Raw genomic sequence first — 16,832 nt, forward strand, 5'->3', positions numbered from 1 at the left:
ACAGCACTACCACTATCACTTAACACAGCGGCAGTGATTGCGACCTTTATGGGCGCCTCTTCAAGCCCACCGCTCAGGGAAATGACAGCCTCAGCCACTGCGCATCCTACAGAACCACATTCTCCAGGTACGACATTATTACCTTATCCGGAGGAGCTGTCAATTACGACATCCGTCGTTGACGCTTCTGGCCCACAAATCAATAGAGCGACATCAACTACAACACCGAAAACAGCACAGACCCTGAGTTCATCTTTCACGCAACTGAAATTGACTTCAGCTGTCCCAGAGATGACCCCAGCAGCTAATGAACAGCCAGGGGGAGTGGGAAAATCATATAAAAAGATAGGTAATTTACAGTGCCTCCAAATTAACTCTTTGCTCTAAAATATCTTGACAACTCTTGAATACAAACTTATAAGGCAGATAATGTCCTCTTAATCCTTTTCAAGACTTTAGAATTGATAGTTTGGAAATATAAATTTAAACACACACTCAGTGTTTTAGAGATATAAAAATGCAGAATTATAATAAAAAAAAATTATTCTGTTTTCAACTCTCGTTTTCAAGATTAACGACAACTTTATTTGTAGTACTGTGGTCTTGTAACCGTAAGGAAGTCCGAATGTGATTTAGAGACTGACTAAATCAGGTGACATCGTTCACGTTTACAAAAAGCACATCAGAAAGAAAAATATGAACCCAAAGGAATATCCTTAACCTGAGTGAACATCAGAGATTGATTGTCCCGTTAGAAATTTTCATATTATTGCAGTTTATTTTCACACCTAATGACACTTATCCATTAATAAAACCACGCTACCCTACTTTGTTCGTAAGTATCACCATTCAATTTTTTCCTCTTTTTGCAGGTTTCAATGCCACCGCTGTAATCGTATCGTCGGTGCTGTCGATTCTATCAGCTGTCGTGATTGTAGTTGGATCGCTTTTTTGTAACCGGTAAGATACACATGTAAATTGTTTGGTTAGCTATGGAAGTTTTTATCCTCTCTCCGACAATAACTTAACAACTAATGGTATTATTGGTTTATTATTGATAGTAATTTTGAGACACCCCGCTCTCACGTTTTGCAAGAATTATAGATCATAGATTACAAAGGTTGACAGCTGTTTATCATCCATTGGACATGCTAATGATTAGCGTCCCACTTTAACCTGCTTTATTGATCAATGTTCATGAAAGATAGTGTTACCAAGGCAACCTTTTTGGGACAAACAGCTTCCTTATAATGTCGTATTGTCGTGTTTTAATGAAGGAATTTAATTTTCAGACGGCAACTTTCATTCTTTCTAGGTAGCTGTGTTGTGTTTGGCTCTGATCACTTTTAAGTCAATTTTTGTGACTTTCTGAAGTTTTGGGAAATTAGGGAATCCATCACGGCGGAAGGAGCCAAGATGACCGCATTTTAAGATCGTAACGAAATTACCACGTAACGTGGCGTCATTAGCTTCTGTTGCAAACTCCAGGCTCGGAGGGCCAAAGAGTGCCCTGTCCAAGCAAGGCTTATGTGGAATATAAATATGCATAAAGGTAAAGATTCCATTGGTATAGCTTTTTATTTACTTTCGCTGCACAAAAACAAAGTACAACTTTGTCATGGGCCTTTTTAAACCAATTTTGGAGTAGTATAGATAAAGCTAAAGAGGAGAGAAAACGTGAGGGTTCTTCTTAAACGTTGCAGGAATCCCGCGCTCTTTAACCAATGTGCTATGGGTTTGTTTTGATACAGAAAGAAGGTTACAGAAGGAGAGGGAACCATGACTGAGGAGCCTCATTTAAGTACCAAAGAACATCATCAAGACGAGGTTGATGATGACGACATTGAATTGCATTTCATTTCAGTAAAAACGTGCGAGACAGATGTGGAAGTACGAACATAAATTATCGTGCGAAACGACAGAACAAATACTATGTTCCCAATTAGCTATTCTTAAATGCGAGAAATATAGTTATCTCGATCTTAAATCTTAAAAGTTGTCAAAAGCCGAGTTGGAAGTTAGTTTATGAAGTGTAGTCTTAAGAGTGTGTTAAAATTGTAGTAAAGACCTAATTTAATCGAATTCCGTGTTAAGTAAGGAAAAAGCAGAGATTTTATTGACCGTAGATATTTTGTGAAAATCTGTTTCAGTGACCTTTAACTGGAAAACAAAGTAGACCTTCTAGTGTTTGCATTTAAAGATAAAAAAGTTGTGGGTCTAAATAAGTTAATCACTAAACATTCGACATTACATAGATATAGCATAAGAAGACGAAGTAAAATCGTCCTCTCCCATTTTTTGGTAAGGGAGGGGAGGGGGTGGCTAAGGTGGTATCCCCCACAGTGATGGTCATTCTGCTCACTGAACTCCTACAGAGCAAGATACCCCCCCCCCCTCCGCGCTACAAAAACAAAACAAAACAAAACAAAACTCAAAATGACAATTATAGCTTTCTGAAAAGCTGTGATCCTAGATCCAGTAAATTTTCATCCACCGAATTCTTTTGCAGTGCAAATTACTCATCGTCCAGAATGCTGCGACACAGCCGAGATTTTTTTGCGTAGTCCGCGGGAAAATTGAAACTTAATGAGGAAATCACGAAGATAGGCAATCGCAAAAAAGGATCCCAAAGTAGCAGCGAATGCGTTTTGCGAATTAATGGGCGACGTACTTTTGTTTCTCAGGCTATCATAAGGCTTTTGTAGAAGAGATGTCAGTGAGCAAAATTTTCTTGAAGTTTATTAATTTCCAAGCGTTTCTTATATGGGAGAATATTTCGAGGCTGCATTTGTGGCTGAAGTATTGTTCCACTTCTAATTTACAACATGGTAATGTGAGAGAGATTCTGGGGGATTACAAAAAAAGATGCCCGATAGTAATATTTTTTACTTTTAACAGTTGGACATAACCTTTCAGGCGATACCCAGTTACTGTACAGTAATTCTATCTATCATCTTGAATGGCATGGATTTCTAATTTCTGTTCGATTTATCATCGGTGCTCTGATAATTGAACGATGAGAAATATTTTGACTGCTTACGTGTTCTTTCCCGAGAAATAATCTACAGAAACAATCCCAAAGGGACAGTGTTAAAAATGACTTCTAAGTAACCTTTTTCACGGCCATGAAAAATAAATCGAAGAAAATATGTTCATGTTAGCTTCGTGTTTTGTTTGTTTGTTTGCATATCATAGACGAATAAGAATTTTAAAATAAAACTGGAATAAGGCTTTTAACCCGACGGTGGGAAGGGGAGTGTATCCAATTTTACTGCGATGATGAACGTACGACGTATGTGGTCAAGGGAAACTACGAAGGGTGATGCTCGAGATATAAACTGGCTCTATATAATAGATGGAGTAAACAAAACTGTTATTGTACAGGACTAGTGGCCTTTAAGGAAGGTAAAAGCAAATTAAACTAGGCTCTCGGCTCGTAACACCTTTATTGGTTATAGTGCATCGTCTTATACACGTTACAGCATTGCGTTTAATAGTGAGAAATGCATGACATCTTTTAGACTTGTTTTTAAGAAACATTAATGTCCTCCAGATCGATATCATGGTGAAACTTGTAAAGACATCTTCCGCTTGATCCATGCTTCTGCACTGAGAAGAGAAACCCGCTTTCATCCACGGCCATGCCAAACATTTCAATATTGCTCTCTTCATTCCATTCTCTTAGGTAGCGGCGTTTGCCGTCGGCGGTGCGTTGATAAACACCACTGACGCCGTTGGCCCAATGTTTCCCGGAAGAATAAAAGAGGTTTCTCTTGCTATCCATGGCTAATCCCCTCAGCTCATTCATCCGTGAGCGCCCATCCGAGACATCGTGCCAGTCTGTTTGATACACCTTGACCTCGGCAATATCCAAAACCTGGTTCACATTTCTTTGACGTGAATCAGACGGTACCGCTCCTACTCCATCTTCTATTGTAGCCCGCTTCGTTTTCTCCACCAGCCAGTCTGCTCCACTGTTTGAGCACCCGAGATAGTATTGATGGTCATACCACCAGTTATGCGGTCTCCTAAGGTACCAGTCTAGGCGATCCCACAGATCTGGCTCCGGCTTACCATTATTCCAGCCATAGTACAATTCGTCTGGCATTCTCCAGTTGAAAATAGCCCCGTAGTAATCAGCGTATGCAAAACGTTCTCCACAGAAGGCAACATCTCTTACGTCGGTCTTGCGATTCTGATTTGAGAAAAGCTGGTACATGGTATAGTAGTGTTCAATGCTGATTCCACTCGGTTCTTCTAGGTTCCCGGTTATCTTGAAAAGCATGACCTTGCTTTCGCCTCCGGATGATGATTTGCTTTGAGCAGCTATTGCCAACAGCTTATGTTGAGGTTTGATACTTATCCCAAATGGATGACAGTTTCCACCACATTCAGATCCGGGTACAGAAATTGTCTTGACCAAGTCTAAGGTCTTGGGATTGATGATCAAGATGTTTTTGGATGCAGGTTGGGCAACATAAAGAAAACCAGCGGAGTAGTGTAATGCACGAGCATTGGAGAATTTACTGCAGTCAGTTTGCACAAGTGTAGCAGGAACAAGGGCCAGGTCTCGTATAGCAAAGAGGAAGTCCTGTTGAAGCTTCCTTCTGTCTTGGGCAGTCGGGTCTTTGATAAATTGTCGGCAGAACGTTTCGTATTCAGGATCATTTGATTTCGGCCACCAGGCGCATACCTCTGACATGGTGCTGTTGTAAGATGCTTCATCAGTTTTGTACTTTAAGGAAGCAGCAAACACAACAGACGCGTAGCCATCTTCTTGATATCGAAAGAGTTTCCTTATGAAAATCCAAGTCAATCTGGCAGCTTCTGTCGTAGATTTTCCATTTCTTTTCTGGACATCAAAGTAATGGGTGACCAGTCCCTCATCTTTTACCAGGGTAGGGATGTGAAAAAGGGCTTTTTCAACGTACTCGTCTTTTCCTGTTGTGCCAAACACTTCATTGATAAATCGTTCTTGCTTTTCTTTAGCCCGATTAGAATAGTCTTCAGCTTTCAAGTCGTTAATGACCTCCTTCCTCTGTTGGACAATGCTATCGATGTGTTTGAAGTACCATTTCCGTTTTGATTCCTCCCAGATATCTTCCACATCTCTCCTGACCGAGGTGACATCAGCTTGTATAGCATCCAGTTTTTTCTCCAACTCTTCGAGCTTTTGAGTGACTTCATCTCCACCGCAGACATCTGTAAATGTGCATACAGCGCCATAAATAGTTGTGGCTACTTTGACAACTGCTCCTATGACGCTCAGAGGATCCACAGCTCTTTTCTCTCTCACTGCTCTCCTGTCAGCCGGCATCTTGTTGTTAGGCGTTTTGCTTTCAACGCACGGCCAGTTGGTAATCAAAACCAAAAGAATCATCACACGGAGATACTTTAAAACAGCCATGGTGCCGACAGACCAGAAGTACCTGTTATTTGGAGAAAAATCGAAACAATTTGTTATACTACACTTCTTCACCAAACATTATATCCACGCCATCTCTTCCAAGGGAACACATTACATGACACAACACCGGACGACAGTCATTAACTGATAATTGTCTGCTGATTTGATGTCCGTGCCTCCTTGCTATAGTGAACCCACGACAAAATCTGAGACAAAAAGTCAGACTTTTAGCTCTTTACTGTTTTAATCAAATTATCTCATGAAAAAATCGGAGAAACTGCTCAGTTTGCCTTTATTTACCTCCAGTTACATCGTGGCCCTACATTTATTTTAGAAATTAACTGGAGGGTCAGAATATAACTAAGCCTCTTTCTGGCCTACTGTTATATTTGGGCTGCAACATTAGAACAGTTTTCCTGAAGGCTTCGTTTATCGGCCAGATCTAAATGTATCTTTTAACTAATTGTCTGATACTGTGTACTTGTGAGTCCACCAGCTCTTGCTGTCTTGTTCCATGCTTCAAACAAGTTGCGATAACAACGAAGTAAATGCGATAGAAATTTGCTCGGAATTTTGCAGGGGTCCTAGCTTTAACTTACGAATTATTGATCATAAAATAGGTTTTTAAAATTTAAAAAAAATTTTCCAGTTGTATCGAGCGGCAACTGGATCAAATTGACAAGTCATTACGTTAATTTTCCGAAATTGTGTGGATCAATGCAAATCGTTTACCGCACTGACTTTGAACTTATTAATGATAAGCGTAATCTGCAAAACTTATTCAGTGTCTAGAAGGTCAAAACAACTAAAGTGTCAGTGTATTGAAATAGAACTTGTTTGTTTCGTATTTTAACTCCACAAGAGCTTCAGACTCTGTTGTTTCCTTATTCGAAATTTGGTGTAACGTTTCTCTGGGGTTTCGGCTTGTACCTCACCGTTCAAGGTAATAGATTGACATTTTTAATGCAGGCACTAGGCACAAGTTTTATGGTTTCTTCAAATATACAACAGAGAACCTTTTTCCCCTTTTATTTCGAGGAAGCGAGAAAGAATATTTTAGTATAGGAATTTCAGTATGTGATTGAATGATGTTGAAGCGTTAAGAATTAATTTTAAGGTAAATATGAAAGTCTAAGTTGAATGACTTAGATTTGATCGAACGTTCAAATAGATATAAATTGCATTAAGTGACTCAGTTTTTAAAGCTTCTCAGCTCAAGTTTAAGCGCTAGAAAGCGCTGAAAACTAGTACCAGCCACCTCAAGGTCTTTTTACGAGTTTGAGTGACTTTGTGAAGGCGGATAGAGCACAGGGCCCGTCTTGAAAAAAGCAGGGTTTTCTTGTGCAGACTTTATCAGAGAAAGTATTTATCTACAATTCATAGAGACATATTGATGATTGTGGATGTTGGCTAATAGTGGTTCTAAAGATACATTAATCCATTATAAAGACATTTATATTTGGTTTTACATATAAATTCAAAATGGATGATTTCATTACCATCGATGAAACGTAAGGTAACTTCTTCGAAGAGCAAATGTAATTACTTGAGACACATTCTGCAGAAAACTAAATAAACGGTGCCTTTGGATAATAGTGCCCAATTAAAAAAGTTAGGAATGGTTACGGTTTGGCATTGTTCAAGGATCTTGAAAAGTTAGAATTACATTTTGTTCAAATAAAAGTCCCTGTCAGAATTTCCACAACAAAGTGAAGATCCAAGGATGTTTCTCAGGGGAGACCGGGTTCAATGCCTTCCAAGCCTGATTCATGAATTTACTCTCACATTTTCTACAGTTTGGCAAAGGAAAAATTCTAAGGGCCTTTGTTGAATGAAAACGGATGTGTAATTTGTAAGTGGTGCCTCGGTAAGCGGGCATTCCATTGCAGTTTTGCCAGTTCACAATATCAAATAGCACACAATTGGTTTTCATTTTTGGTGCTGCATTTGGTTTGTAATATATCCTATATTACCATGAAGGTTTAGAAGACATTGTACAGATCTCAGAAAAAAAAATAGGATGTTAGGTTTCGACGGCATACTAAGAGTGAAAATGTTTAAGGCTAAATTTTGCTGGTAACGAATAAGGAATTTCCTTGACGAATAACCTCGATTTAGGATACCGAGGATTGTGGTGTTCTGCTTTCACGTATTAATACTAGGAAAAATAAGTTCAATCACTTGTAAATTTTATCGTGGCAAATTAAAGAAAACGTCAAGGATCTCCAGGCCCTAATCGTTACGTGGATTAAAATCATATATCATCCAGATCAAACAAAATATATATATGTATATATTTATGTCCTAGTTAAAACAAATGACCAAAAACCGCAGTGTTTAGTCATTGAAAATGTTTAACCGATGAATTTATCGTCATCGTTATCTCATTAATATGTCCGACCCAAATGAAAGTAGAGTCCTTTGATTCCTAATACAAGCCCTTACATGAAACTTAAGCTAATGTTCAACCTACGACTTGGTAGCGTAAACTCCAGGAAACTTTCATTCTTATCTTAGATTCGATAAACGTTGGCCGAAACCACCGAAATATAGCGACAGAGATAAGCATATATTAATTTTTGGAAATAAATTCAAAATTAATAGACCCCAAGCGAAGGCATCATTAACAACAGTAAGAAAGCAAGCCCAGTTTGCTAGTCCTAGCCTTAATTGCGCGAAGAAATTATAAACCGTTCTGGCTATTTTCATAAATTACAAGGAGTTATTTCTTCAAACAAGAAAAGAAAAACAAAAAAAGACAAATTAAAAAGATAACTTCATAAATGAAATGAAGTGTATTAACAAAACAATACGAAAATCCTTACCTAGCCTTCTGGAAGACGGGTCTGAAGAAAAATGATCACATGTTTTAAGGTAAGAACTTATTAACGTAAAATGAACTCAAAAATTAATCATTTTTAAACCAATGAAAATTTTCCACAAAAGTTTCCCAGTGGGTGATCAGTTAAAATTTGATGGATGCACACAAATGAGCAATCCAATAGAGGTTAAGCAAAGCCTGTAACAAAAAATTAATCCTTACTTAGCCACAATTATCTTGTCTATTTGTAACATTTTGTTGAGAAAAAAAGTGGGAATGACCTGGATAAAAAATGAAATCAGTCGTATTAACAGCAAAAATAAAATAAGTTTTCCCAACTGACACTGAATTTTCACCGTGAAAAGAAATCAATTATTGATCGTTTTTAAACCAATGAAATTTTTCCACAGAAGTTTCCTAGTGGGTGATCAGTTAATTTTTGATGGATACACACAGGTGAGCAATCCAATAAAGGTTAAACAAAGCCTGTAAAACAAAATTAATCCTTACTTAGCCACAATTATTTTGTATTTTTGTAACATTTTGTCGAGAATAAAGTAGAAATGACCTGAATTAAAAAATCAAATAAGTTGTATTAACAGCAAAAATTAAATAAGTTTTCCCAATAGTCACTGAAATTTTACAGCAAAAAATGAAATCAATAATTTAACGTTTTTAAACCAATGAAATTTTTTCACAGAAGTTTCCCAGAGGGTGATCAGTTAAAATTTGATGGATACACACAGGTGAGCAATCCAATAGAGTTTAAGTAAAGCCTGTAAAACAAAATTAGTCCTTACTTAGCGACAATTATTTTGTCTATTTGTAGCATTTTGTCGAGAAAAAAAGTAGAAATGACCTGGATTAAAAAAATGAAATAAGTGGTATTATTATTCTACTATTATGTCATTTCACCAAATATGATCGCGAGAACGCGCAAAATAGGAGACCGGAATTCACTGTAGCGTCCCGGTTTGACCGGTTTACAACAGAGTGAATACGGACTAAGTCCTTTCACCTGATTTCTGTGTTGTTTACGTCATTCGCACGCGCCAAAACTGATGGACAGATACAAAATACGGGGTGTATTTCAACACTTTCTAGAACAGAAGAGCCAAAATAACAAAATCTTTTTGTAAAGGAACAATAAATCCCTTATTCGATGGTTTAACATATAATACTGGCAGAAATTTCGCTTATTGCTCGTACTTTTCCTCGCCCCTCGGGGCTCGGAAAAATACTAATCAACTCGCAAAATATCCGCGCGTATTATATGTAGAACCATCGAATAAGATATATTTAACAGCAAAAATAAAACAAGTTTTCCCAACAGTCTCTGAATTTTTCCCTAAAAATGAAATCAATAATTGATCGTTTCTAAACCAATGAAATTTTTCCGCAGAAGTCTCTCAGTGGGTGATCAGTTAAAATTTGATGGATGCACACAGATGAACAATCCAATAGAGTTTAAGCAAAGCCTGTAAAGCAAAATTAGTCCTTACTTAGCGACAATTATTTTGTCTATTTGTAGCATTTTGTCGAGAAAAAAAGTAGAAATGACCTGGATTAAAAAATGAAATAAGTAGTATTATTATTCTACTATTATGTCATTTCACCAAATATGATCGCGAGAACGCGCAAAATAGGAGACCTGAATTCACTGTAGCGTCCTGGTGTGACCGGTTTACAACAGAGCGAATACGGACTAAGTCCTTTCACCTGATTTCTGTGTTGTTTACGTCATTCGCATACGCCAAAACTGATGGACAGATACAAAATTCGGGGTGTATTTCAACACTTTCTAGAAAAGAAGAGCCAAAATAACAAAATCTTTTTGTAAAGGAACAATAAATCCCTTATTCGATGGTTTAACATATAATACTCGCAGAAATTTTGCTCATTGCTCGTACTTTTCCTCGCCCCTTCGGGGCTCGGAAAAATACTAATCAACTTGCAAAATATCCGCGCGTATTATATGTAGAACCATCGAATAAGATATATTTAACAGCAAAAATAAAACAAGTTTTCTCAACAGTCACTGAATTTTTCCCTTAAAATGAAATCAATAATTGGTCGTTTCTAAACAAATGAAATTTTTCCGCAGAAGTTTCCCAGTGGGTGATCAGTTAAAATTTGATGGATACACACAAATGAGCAATCCAATAGAGTTAACGAATGCCTGTAAAACAAAATTAGTCCTTACTTAGCGACAATTATTTTGTCTATTTGTAGCATTTTGTCGAGAAAAAAAAGTAGAAATGACCTTGATTAAAAATGAAATAAGTCGTATTATTATTCCACTATTATGTCATTTCACCAGATAAGATCACGAGAACGCGCAAAATAGGAGACCGGAATTCACTGTAGCGTCCTGGTGTGACCGGTTTACAACAGAGCGAATCCTTTCACTTGATTTCTGTGTTGTTTACGTCATTCGCACGCGCCAAAACTGATGGACAGATACAAAATGCCGGGTGTATTTCAACACTTTCTAGCAAAGAAGAGCCAAAATAACAAAATCTTTTTTGTACTGGAACAATAAACCCCTTATTCGATGGTTTAACATATAATACTCGCAGAAATTTCGGTCATTGCTCGTACTTTTCCTCGCCCCCTCGGGGCTCGGAAAAATACTAATCAACTCGCAAAATATCCGCGCGTATTATATGTAGAACCATCGAATAAGATATATTTAACAGCAAAAATAAAACAAGTTTTCTCAACAGTCACTGAATTTTTCACTTAAAATGAAATCAATAATTGATCGTTTCTAAACCAATGGAATTTTTCCGCAGAAATTTCCCAGTGGGTGATCAGTTAAAATTTGATGGATACACACAAATGAGCAATCCAATAGAGTTTAAGCAAAGCCTGTAAAACAAAATTAGTCCTTACCTGGCGACAATTATTTTGCCTATTTGTAGCATTTTGTCGAGGAAAAAAGTAGAAATGACCTGGATTAAAAAATGAAATAAGTAGTATTATTATTCCACTATCATAGTGGAATAATAATACTACTTACTGGTGAAATGACATAGTATGTCATTTAACCAGATAAGATCACGAGAACGCGCAAAATAGGAGACCGGAATTCACTGTAGTGTCCTGGTGTGACCGGTTTACAACAGAGCGAATACGAACAAAGTCCTTTCACTTGATTTCTGTGTTGTTTACGTCATTCGCACGCGCCAAAACTGATGGACAGATACAAAATGCCGGGTGTATTTCAACACTTTCTAGTGATGTTTTAATATATAACACTCGCAGAAATTTCGCTCATTGCTCGTAGTTTTACCAGTGGGTGATCAGTTAAAATTTGATGGATGCACACAAATGAGCAACCCAATAGAGGTAAAACAAAGCCTGTAAAACAAAATTAATCCTTACTTAGCCACAATTGCTATGTCCATTTGTAACACTTTTTGAGAAAAAAGTAGAACCGACCTGGTGGAACCAGTATTAACAGCAAAAATAAGATAAGTTGTCTGAACACACTGGATTTTGTGAAGACGAAATGTTCTTCACGCGCGTTTTTCAGCAGGTGAATTTTTGAAAAAACACAGATTAACAAACGAATTGAATTTAAGCAAGAGCTGTAGAACTAAAAAACACCTTTTAATTCGTTTTTGCGGATTTATAGCCAAAGGTTTCGATAGAAAGTGATCATGAGACTAATATTCCCGAAAAAAAGTGAATAATCGGTTCTAAACTACTGAAATTCTCTCCAGACGATTTTTCTAGCAGTTATTTCTTTAACTTTTTTTGGTTAGCAAACACAAGAAACAAGTGCATGTTAAAGAAAACCTTTAAGACAAAGTTGAAAAATTACCTTTTTATCTCTTCCCTGTTTGTGACATTCAAACAAGACAAAGGCAGAAAATTGGGGGAAATTTTTTAAAAGAAACCGAATGTTAAGAAAATCAGGTGCCTTGTCAAATTTTTACGATGGCCACATTACAACAAATGGAGGTTAAACACACCTGCGTCTATTTGTGTTGTGAAAAAAATTACCTTATAATTTGTTTTAGCGTATTTATACAAAATGGTATCAATATAAGCCGGATTCAAAGACAATAATCAAATATTTTAATAGTGACACTAATTACAGAAAAGTAGCCATCGATCATTTCCAAACAACTGAAATTCTCTCCAGACGAATTTTCTGGCAGGTGTTTCATTTTAACGTGAGCAACTACAAATTAATAAACGAATAGAGGTTATACAAGACCTGTAAGACAAAATTTCGAAAAATATATTTAGATTTTTGCATATTTGTACCATTTAAACGAGATAAGGGCAGAAAACTTGGGTAAAAAATTAAATCGAAGCCGAATCTCAAGAAAAGCACGTGCCTTGTTAAGGTTAAGCAGACCTGCGTGTATTTGAATTGTAAACAATACAGCAACTGTTGCAAAGTTCGGTAGTTACCTGTCGCTTTTGTCACTCGGATCATGGTGCATAAAAGAAACCGAGGAATCATTTGTGGCCAAGGATTTGTCGGTTCCTTTGATGCACCATGATCCGAGTGATCTTGGTAAAGCAAGGCCTGTAAAACAAAATTGAAGAAAAAAAATTAATTTTTTTGTCTAGTCGTAACATTTGAACGAGACAAAGGCAGAAAACTGGGGTAAAAAAAAAAAAAAAAACGAAGCCACATGTTGAGAAAATATAATGTTTTAAGATAAGCCACACAAATTAATAAACGAATATTCATTAAGCAAGACCTGCTAGATATAACTGAAAAATTACCTTTTAATTTCTCGTCTTCTTGTAACATTAAACGAGGCAAATGCAAAAAAAACTGCGGTAAAAAAATAAAATCGAAGGCGGATCTTAAGCAGGTACTTTGTTAAAAATTTAAGATGGGTACACACGAGTTAAAAACAAATAGAGGTTCAACACACCTGCGTCTTATTGTGAAGAAAATAACCTAAATTTTTTTTGGCGGATTTATTACTAAAGGGTCTTAATTGAATCCGGATTTTAAGAGAATAATCAAATATTTTGATAGTGGAACTAATTACCGAAAAGTTGTCATTGATCATTTCTAAACCACTGAAATTCTCTCCAGACGAATTTTCCAGCAGGTGTTTCGTCAAAATTTCAATATGAGCACACACAAATTAACAAACGAATAGAGGTTAAAGAAGACCTGTAAGACAATTCTTTTAAAAAAGTATCTTTTAATTTCTTGTCTACTTGTAATAATAGAGACCTCACGAAAACACGACAGCGATGGTAATGGCAACGCCGCAAAGCAATAGGTTTAATGACGAAAAACAGTCGCTCGACACCTGAGATCTTTACCGTCGTCTCCAAAAACAACGTGCAATGACCAAATTCAAGGTTTGTGGAGAACGTAAGCACACGAGAGTGAAGTTTTCATCCTCCTTCCTTACTTGAACGCCGTTCCTATTGATTTAGTTCCTGGATACTTCGCATGCAGTGTACAAGTTGAACGAATTGGAATAATCGCGAAGTAGTAGAAGCAACGCGAAGTTATATTTTCAAGTGAAGTTTTTGTTCCGTTGCCAACGTCGTTGTTTACGTTTCCTAATTTTTCAAGACAAAGGCAGAAAACTGGAGTAAAAAAATAAATTTGGAGCTGGATCTTAAGAAAAGCATGTCCTTTGTCATAAAATAGAGGTTGCATTGTGAACAATACGTTAATTCTTTTAAAGTTTGGTAGCTACCTGTTGCTTTCCTCTCTTCCGTGACCCAGATTTACTAAAAAAAAAACCTTTTTTAAAAATACAAATAGCACCGTGTACTGGGAAATATATCTCACGAACATTCAGTTGTTATAGATAAATAGTCACATTTATGTTTCATCCCTTTGCTCCCTAGCTGGCTCATAAAGAACACCTTAAAGTGCCCCTGGGACGAAAATTTTATTTCCATCTTTTTGCATTTTAGTGTAGAATATGACCTTCTTACTCATGTTACCAAATTTCAATCCTTTACGGCGATTGGAAGTATTTTATTTTAGCTTTTTATTCGAGATTTCACGGCCGCCATTACTTGGCCTTGTTCCGGAAGTTAAGGCTCAAATTACAAGAAGTGACGTCATTGGCTCAACACGAAAAATTCCACATGGCTAATTTTCATATGGATTCTACTTCATAAACTGTATTCTGCTGTTATTTAGTTCGCAACAGCAGAAAACAGTTAAAAAAATACTTCCAATCGCGGTAAAGGATTGAAATTTGGTAACATGAGTAAGAAGGTCATATTCTACACGAAAATGCAAAAAAATGCAAAATGAAATTTTCCGCCTCAGGGGCACTTTATGACAAGATGAACATTTCACATGAACGTAATATTCATCGGACGAAAGGAAAAGGCTGATCCACTGCCTGGTCAATGTCTTTTGACGCTCACTTCAAGATGGCGGATACTTACTGTGACAGACTTGCAACTAACAAAATTACACTTTAACTGGCACTCCGGTTAGTGACATACCACTGCGGTAAGCGTAAATAAATCTTGGGTTAGCTTAAATAGTTTCGTTTAGCCTAATTTAGCTCAGGCAGCTTGCGGTTAACCTCTATATTAGAGGCTAGGATACCTTGGAAAAAAAAACATTGCAAAGCTGGCAGCCAGTCACTATAGTCTAATGGTAAGACTCTCTCTTAGGAATCCATCAACCCTTATTCAACTCTTCTTGGAGTCATCTCTTTTTCTAAGTTAAAAAAAGGTAGAAAGAAGTAGGTAAGTGTGAATTTAGTACCCACCATCTTGAAGTGGGCTTAAGAACATGCTAAGTCCGGGATTGCCCGAGGGACTATTCCACAGACTCTCTGTTAAAAGCCTTGTGCAACAAAATAAAACAAAAACAAGAGGGTATTGCTCACAGGTCTCATAACAAAGAACACTCAGTTCAAAAAAAAATTCAAAATTTCAAAAAAAAAAAAAAAAAAAAAAAAGAACAAGACGCTTTGTTAAAGTTTTAGATAAGCACACACAAAGGCTGCGTTTCTTTGGGATAATCCAGATCAGGATCAATGATCCAAGATCACAGATCATGGTGCATCAAAGGAACGAAGGAATCCACTCTGGCCAACGATTTGTCGGTTCCTTTGACGCACCACGGTCCGAGTGATCGTGGCTAAGCAAAACCCGTAAAACAAAATCGAAAAAAATAATTTAATTTTTTTGTCTTTTTTGTAACATTTTAACGCGACAAAGGGAGAGAAGAAGGGGTAAAACAAAAAAATTCAAAATTTCAATATCAGCACACACAAATTAACAAACGAAAAGAGGTTAAAGAAGACCTGTAAGACATTTTTTTTTTTGCAAAGCATCTTTTAATTTCTTGTCTATTTGTAATAATAAAGACCTCACGAAGACACAACGGCGACGGTAACGACAACGCTGCAAAGCGATAGGTTTAATGACGAAAAACAATCGCTTGGCACGTGAGATCTTTACCGTCCTCTGCAAAACAACAACGTGAAATGACCAAATTTAAGGTTTTGTGGAGAACGTAAGCATACGAGAGTGAATTTTTCATTCTCTTCCCTTTCTTGAACGCTGTTCCTGTTAATTTAGTTGCTGGATAATTCGCCCAAATTGTACGAGTTGAACGAATTGGAATAATCTCGAAGTAGTAGAAGTATCGCAAAGTTAAATTTTCAAGTGATGTTTTCATAGCCTTTGCCAACGTCGTTGCTTAAGGTACCTAATTTGTCGAGATAAAGACAGAAAACTGGGGTAAAAATTGACATCGGAGGTGGATCTTAATAAACGCAGATGCTTTGTCAAAGTTTTTATATGGGCACATTCAAATTAACAAAAAATATCAAGAGCACCATGTACAGGGAAGTACAAAACACGAGCATTCAGTTGTCATAAACACACAGTCAATGTTTCTTCCCTTTGAATCCTAGCTGGCTAACAAAGAGCACCTTTAAACAAGATGAACATTTCACAGGATGTAATGTTCAACGGACCAGTTAAAACAACTAATTTCCGTCTTAGAACTACCCAACGGACTACTCCACGGACTCCAAAGCGCTTTGTGCAACAGGATGAATTATAATATAGCGTAAGTAAAGGGCACACACATCCATTTTCCCATGGGTTACACGGCCTAACTTGTGCTTGCTTTCAGCTCGGCTTCTCGCCCGTTTGATTCCATAAAAAAAAAAATATTAAAGGTCTCTTAGTACGTACCCTGTCTCAAATCGTCAGGCCGTTCATCTCTCATGCACGCTTGGTTGCCTCCAGGCTGAAATTTCTCGTGTAATTACAACACCGTCTTACAGCAAAACCCCAGGCTCAAATACCCTATGTCAAAGAACCGCAATCCCCTCCCCCCCCCCCCCCTTTATCAAAAAAGGAGGGCTAAGAACACCCAGGTTTCAAAATTAGTTACATCGAGAGAGAAAGCATGAGGAGAGCCTTATTAGAGACCAGGGGCCCGTTTCTCGAAAGTCCCGGTAACTTATCGGGTAAGTGACCCGTTAAGTCCCCGATAAGTTTACGGGTGTTTCTCGAAACTCCCGTTATTTACGATCCCGGTAAATTTCCCGGTAACTTGCCCGGTAATTTACGGGAGGTCATGACCTCCCGTAAACTTACCGGGAAATCGCAAATGTTGCG

The 16,832-nt window shown here is 37.3% G+C and overlaps 2 protein-coding genes across 2 annotated transcripts; one reads left to right on the top strand and one right to left on the bottom strand.

Annotated features, from left to right (window-relative positions):
* Positions 1-48: 48 nt before the first annotated feature.
* On the top strand, positions 49-2,120 carry LOC146458817 (uncharacterized). Its single transcript, XM_085090258.1, has 3 exons — positions 49-349; positions 873-960; positions 1,752-2,120. The coding sequence occupies exons 1-3, from the start codon at positions 49-51 to the stop codon at positions 1,900-1,902; spliced, it is 540 nt and encodes a 179-aa protein (XP_084946384.1). The 3' UTR covers positions 1,903-2,120.
* Positions 2,121-3,445: 1,325 nt separating this feature from the next.
* On the bottom strand, positions 3,446-14,163 carry LOC146458818 (uncharacterized). The gene is made up of 2 exons (XM_085090265.1): positions 13,993-14,163; positions 3,446-5,429 (listed from the first exon to the last, which is right to left on the bottom strand). The coding sequence occupies exon 2, from the start codon at positions 5,405-5,407 to the stop codon at positions 3,530-3,532; it is 1,878 nt and encodes a 625-aa protein (XP_084946391.1). The 5' UTR covers positions 5,408-5,429; positions 13,993-14,163; the 3' UTR covers positions 3,446-3,529.
* Positions 14,164-16,832: the final 2,669 nt, after the last annotated feature.

This window comes from Pavona decussata, unplaced genomic scaffold (assembly GCF_977016875.1).
Source record: "Pavona decussata unplaced genomic scaffold, jaPavDecu1.1 SCAFFOLD_228, whole genome shotgun sequence".
NCBI classification, from domain to species: Eukaryota; Metazoa; Cnidaria; class Anthozoa; order Scleractinia; family Agariciidae; genus Pavona; species Pavona decussata.